At 47.9% G+C, this 6,399-nt stretch overlaps 1 protein-coding gene across 1 annotated transcript; it reads right to left on the bottom strand.

Moving 5' to 3' along the window:
• Window positions 1–2,468: 2,468 nt before the first annotated feature.
• LOC147427140 (uncharacterized) lies at window positions 2,469–3,077 on the bottom strand. Its single transcript, XM_086498269.1, has one exon. The coding sequence runs from the start codon at window positions 3,075–3,077 to the stop codon at window positions 2,469–2,471; it is 609 nt and encodes a 202-aa protein (XP_086354395.1).
• Between the last annotated feature and the right edge of the window lie 3,322 nt (window positions 3,078–6,399).

Genomic DNA, 6,399 nt, shown 5'->3' with positions numbered 1-6,399 from the left:
CTCTCTCTCTCTCTCTCTCTCTCTCTCTCTCTCTCTCTCTCTCTCTAATTTGCGTAGCCAAAAAAAGCAACCCCACAAATCTGCCAACACACGCTGCCGTAAAATCCGCCGCAAAAAGCGGGCGTCCATACAACTGACTGGATTTCCGCGTTTTCCGGGGGTTGCCGTACAGCCATGCCACGTCAGCATTTCAGCGGGTGAGGGGTTCTTGCAAGAGAGGATGTGTGTGTGTGCACCAGTTTGTGACATACCCCCCTCTTGAAAGCATTGTAATCGCCGTCAATTATGCTGGAGAGGGGAAATGGGAAACACGCCCAGCTCGCAAAGGGAGCTGCCTCCTATAGCTCAAGGCATACACAACACTCCAATCCACTCAGTGAGCACCTTCGACTCACACAATTCTCGATATTGCACACACGACCAACCACAACTTGAGGCACCCGCGCTCGAACATACCATGAATCAATCCGCACCCACAAAACAGCTGAAATTTACCATCTACCCTTGCACACAAACACCACACTCTCTCTCTCTCTCTCTCTCTCTCTCTCTCTCTCTCTCTCTCTCTCTCTCTCTCTGCACACACATTCATCGGGGGGGGGGGGGCACACGCCATCACACACCCGATACCACACGCAACAGAGCAGAGAAGGAGAAGGGGAGAAGCAATAGTATGACAATAACGACCATTTTCAATGGGGGGACATCATTCTCTGCTCAAAAAAATACCATAGCCGCACTCGGCTTCACAAAATACATGGGGGGAGGCGCCCTCTTGGCCCTCTGCAGACAACAACTCTCTGCTGGCTCTTTCCTTCAAGGTACATCCCTCTTGCCGGGAAAAAAAGCCCCAAAATTGTTAAAAAAAAACCTCTTATAGGGAGGGAGCATCCATTTTTGGCATTTTTTTTCATTTGCCGACACTTGGCGACATGCTTGCATGGTCTTTTTCTCTCTCTCTCTCTCTCTCTCTCTCTCTCTCTCTCTCTCTCTCTCTCTCTCTCTCTCTCTCTCTCTCTACGGGAACCGCCTCTTATCCCCAAGCCCCAGCACTAGCATGTCGCTAGTGGAGGGGGGTTTGCCTTCAAAATGAGGGGAGCCCTCACAGGCGTGGGAAACTACCTTAGCGCGGGGGCTGCCCATGTCATCATCCGACTGCCGCGCGCCGCCGTTTAACCAGGAGCGGCGCCACCACTACACGACAAAACCGCCGCCTGTTCGCGCCAACGGGCCGCCGACCGCTGCGCGCAGCGCTCAACTCAGCGCACGCCATAGCCCAGGCCAGAGGGGAGCTCGCCTCCCCTACTTGGATGCTTGTGAATGGCCACGGGCCAGGCTATATAGCCCGGTTCCTTTGCTTCGGTCTGTGTATGTGGGATTTTCCCTTGCGCCACGTGGCGGGCTTCCCTTTGACTGCACCCATTGGGGGCCAAGCCTTAACAAAAAAAATGTTTCAAGATGATCTTTTATGTCCCATTTTGGTAGCATACCACACTTTGCTTGGTTGACCTATTGATCCTTCACAGAAACCCCGCCAAAGGTGCACATTCTGATATTCATTCTCCTCGGCTAGCTTTGCATCCCACCTCCTCGATGGCCTCAAACAAAGTGCCCCAAAAACCGAGGAAAACCATCTGTTAACTGCAAAGCACCCCCAACCTAACAGGCCGTTACTCGGCCAGAAACCTGATCGACGAACCGTGACTTTCTGCTAACTCCACATGGCATGATCTATCTACTTGAACCTTGTCGAGGCCCAAAAAATGTCAGATGGCAGGTCCTCCAATGCGGGCAAGTGGGCATAGACCCGGCCCTCGGAAAATCTTCAACTAGCCATAACTTGCTATCCAGAGCTCTAATTAGCAATCTGAGAAGACAGGCATGCTCCATAATTCGAGCTCTACACATCTATATGCTGACATCTGCCTCAGCCATCTGTCCCCAGTTGCCTTGTCGGGCAAGAATCTGCAACACACCGCACCTTCAAACTCCAATATCTTGGGCTCCATTGCTCTGTTTGATGAGCCGTTTGGACCTGCTCCTTTAGCAACTCAAGCTCTACATTTCTAGGCCCAAAGATTGCACCTTGAATCTTCTTGAACTGTTCCCCACAGTAGCCCCCTTTGGAGCCTTTCTTGGCCTTTAAACCGCATCAGCCATACTCCGCTGCTACTTGTCAACCCATGATCTTTATAGCTGCTCTAGTCCTTTGCCATGCTTCTGCTAGCCTGCACATACTTGCCCATGCCATCTTCTATGGTCGACCAACTTTGGTTGCACCATCATTGCCTACCCCCTAGTTGAACATTTATGTTCAACCACACATAGGTTTATTGCACCAAAAAACTGCCACACCAAAACAAACTCTCTGCACACCACAAAACCACCTAACTTATGTACAAAACCTGGCATCTACTGCCCGCCACCTTTGCTCATGCGGGTTGCCCAACCCTCTGCTTTACCTGTCCTCATCTGCCTGGGTCAAACACGTACCTTTGGTCATCACCATCCTTCTGTAGCAGCTTCATGTAGTACTCTATCCATGCAAATATCCAATGGTGCACATAGAAGGCAGGTAGTACACCTTCACCGCTCCAAGCATCTACATGCCTCCAATATGCTTCGTATAGAGCATCATCATGCTCACTATCCTGCTCAACGGCTATACTTGCAATCCTCTCCCAACCATATAGAGAAGATACCTCCTCCAAAGACTCCTCTAGCTGGTGATTGACCCATTGCACTGCCGCTTCCATCAGCATGTCCATCAATAATGAGCCGCAGACCTTCGTTATCATCTTCTCCATTTCCCTAGCTTGTTCTTCTTCTTCACGCACAACTGGCAACACCTGTTCTTCATCCAAAGGTTCTTCTATAAGCTTTGCACTCCACTCCAAGCCTGCAACATCTTCGAGCACCACATCTTCAAGACCATCCACACAAGCAGAACCATATGGCTCAAGCATCACGTCTTGTAGACCCACTTCATCTTCATGTTCTTCAAGCACATGCCCTGCCGCTGCCTCTCCAAATAGAGAAGAAAGAGGATCGTCCCCTACCGCATCATCGTGTAGCATAGCCTCAACATAACCTTCCTTTTCATTCTGTTCAACCCTACCATCATCTTCCTCCACCAAACTCAAACATGGGCCCGCTTTACCATCCTCACAGGGTAGACTACTAGCCACTACTCTCTCTCTCTTTGCTCTCTTCCATGACTGTAGCAGCTTTTTCCCCCTTGGCCAAGCTTCGTACTTGCTGTACCACCATGGCATGCTCCACAGCTACCCTTATAAGCATTGTCATCAGCATAGTACCACCTAGTACCTTCATTTGCATGTCCTCCTCTCCATGCTCGGACACTTTCACTTGCTCTTCATTCACATTGCCTACCATCATATCTTCATGCACAACATTAGACAACTTCACCCTTACCAGCTCAGCTTCATCGGGCTCCGCTTGCTTGCCATAGGATGTGGACTCATCCTCCAAGCTATCCTATTTACCTGTCCACCAAAAGATGGAGCTTGCGCCATCATCATCATCACCATAGGCTGACTCCATATTAACATCCTCATTGTTGCTCCAAAAAAACTGGGCCACCGTCTTGGTTTTGCACACTCTCTTCCTCTTCCTCCAGGTCTTCCGCACCTGCAAATTGGCTACCATCTGCTACGCTCTGATACGAGGATTTAAAAAGAACAAGCTTTAGTTCCTCTTCAGGCTACACTTGGCTCCTGGCATCTACCACTTTCTCCACACATAGGTTTTCCTTGACACAAGGCTTATCTTCGCTAATAAGCTTGGCTACCACTGGCATTGGCCCTTCACAAACAAGAAACTCCAAAGGCACATAATTGACCATCGGCCTTACCTCAACAGGCTCTGCACTTGAACTCTTGGAACCATCCTTGGTTGAACCATCGAACACACTGACGCCGCAACAGACACATAATCCTCAGGCTTCAGCAAGCCCAACTCCAGCTTTTTTTTTTACCTTTCTGCTTCATAGTTATCTGTATCGAATTCCACCTTTTCTCTAATTCTTGGATGCAAGCAATCCAAAAACTTTGACACTTTGAGCAGTTCATGGCCACGACACCCCGTAGCTACCTCTAGCTGTTTCCAACAAGCTTCATGTTGCTCAACAAAAATAGTAAAATCTTGACTTACATCTTGGCATAACGCCCTTAGCTTTGCACCAGCTTCCTTTGCAGTAATCACCTCTCAAAACCGGCTCTAGAAGCTGACTTTGCAACCTCTGCATTAATCACTAACTTGTGATCTCGTAATGCCTGAAAGACTTGAAGCAGATGTTCTCTATGTTGTGCCTCAGCCTTGGAGAAAACAATGATGTCGTCAAAGAAAGTGCCAACAAATAGTCTGTACTCTCGAAAAATTCTGTCCATCATCCGGTTAAATGTCGCAAGAGCATTGGTTAGGCCAAAAGGCATCACCAAAAACTCAAATAACCCAAAAGTCGTCCGAAAGGCCGCTTGTAGACATCTCCCGGCGCGATTTGGATCTGATGATATCCACTTTTCAAGTCGATCCTGCTAAAGCGCAAGGATCCCTGAAGTCGGTCAAGTATATCATCGATTCTAGGAATCGGAAATCTGTTCTTGATGGTGATTTTGTTGAGAGCTCTATAATCGATGCACATTCTCCAAGATCCGTCTTTCTTCAAACCCAACAAGAAAGACCCTTTTCCAAGAGGTCTTTCACTTGGTTCATAATCTCTTCGTTTTGGGCTCGGCTCACACGATAAGGTGGCCGGTTCGGTGGTGCGCTTCCAGGTAACAGATCAATGGTATGATCTTCAAGACGAGCGGGTGGTAACTCGCCTGGGAGGCCCTCTGAGAAGCAATCGGCATGAGTGTGGAGAAAATCGTGGCGTTCTTTATCAAGTTCATACATATTTGTCCTATCCTCATCATTCAACTCTTTCAAAAAGATCGAGTAAACAAACAGACTGAGATTTTATTAATTTTGAAATGGCCGAAGCCGATACAATAGGGACAGACTCGCTCTTAAGTTTTACATCGAGTACAACGGTTCTACCTCTCTCTGTGGTCAAAGTCGCTTCTCGCCCGATAGTCGACCACGGCGTTGTTCTTGTGGTACCGTGGAATTCCCAAGAGGACATCACAACCTTCCAAAGGCATTATGTAGAAGTCCTCATGCCCCAGATACCCCTGACGATGCAACCGAAGTTTGCCAATGACAGGTGTAATGGCTACGTCCCTGCCGGGTACCGCTAGAACTGCCTCTGCTAGTGGTCCCATCCGATCGGGGGTGATCTCGAGCCGCACCGCCAATTCCGGTTGAAATGAAGTTGGCCTTGGCTCCTTCATCAAAGAAGATCAGGGCTTCTTGGTCTTTTACTTTGCCCCAAGCTCGGCAAAGTTCTGTACTCTCGTCCATCGTGCTGGGGTCAGTACCCACGCAATCTGGAACCAGTCCTTTTTTCATCTTGCTTTTTCGTCCACGTTTCTCAGCTGCTCTCGAACTCTCAGGCCTTTCATCGTCCTTGTCGTTCTGTTCTATCGGTGCCTTTTTAGGGCACTTCACGGAGATATGCCTAGTTTTCCTGCATCCAAAGCACTTCCCCTCCTTGATGTAGAGAGCTCTCTCTTGAGGAGTGAGTTTGGGTCGTGCATCCTTTTCTTTCTTTTCTGGGTTGCTCTTCCTCTTTCTACTTTCATTTTTCGAAGTCTGTTCAACCCTTTGCGTCATGATTTCATCTGTGGTGTAGGTCAAACTGCCTGAGTGAATGGCAAATCTCCGCTTCGCATGACTCATCAGTTTCTAAATGGAATCTGACTTTTGTTCTAATCAGTGATCTCGGATCTCTGTAGGAAGACCCAAGGTAAACCGCTCAATCTATTCTTTGAACGAGATCTTTTTAAATGAAGAGGCGAGTAGAAAGAGCTATTGAATCCCTTGCAATAAGCGTTCACTGTATCCTTCTTGGTCATCCGAAGATGGTTCCAAGCAGTTTGTATGTCGCGTTCATACTCTCGAATCAGCCAAGAAGAAATAAAAAGCCTTTTGAATTTCAACATTTAACTGGAGCTGTCTTGTTTAATAGAAGCGTGGACCACCAAGTTCGAGCATTTCCCTTAAAGTAAGAAGCAGCCCTCCGAATCTTGGAGTGCTTTGAGTAATGCCCTCCCGAGAAAGCTATGTCAAACTGCTGTATGAAAGACAAAGCCTTCGAAGCATCTCTATAACCAGAAAACGTGTCAAATTTAATTGATTGTCCTCTCGGACTTTCTTGCTTTTATCTTCCAGAAAATCATACTGGTTGGCTTTATAAAAATTCTTCTTCTTTGCATAAAAGCTGTTGTCGTCAAAGTCCGAACTATCTGAAGACGAGTCCTCTGTAGAACTGTCAAT

The sequence above is a fragment of the Adiantum capillus-veneris genome, chromosome 24, assembly GCF_014529385.1.
Source record: "Adiantum capillus-veneris isolate H3 chromosome 24, ASM1452938v2, whole genome shotgun sequence".
Lineage (NCBI taxonomy): Eukaryota > Viridiplantae > Streptophyta > Polypodiopsida > Polypodiales > Pteridaceae > Adiantum > Adiantum capillus-veneris.
This window is presented reverse-complemented; position numbering and strand designations above follow the sequence as displayed.

What these genes read in the sequence shown, in the direction of transcription:
- LOC147427140 (XM_086498269.1), bottom strand. Translation starts at nt 3,077, where the DNA reads ATGCTACACGATGATGCGGTAGGGGACGATCCTCTTTCTTCTCTATTT.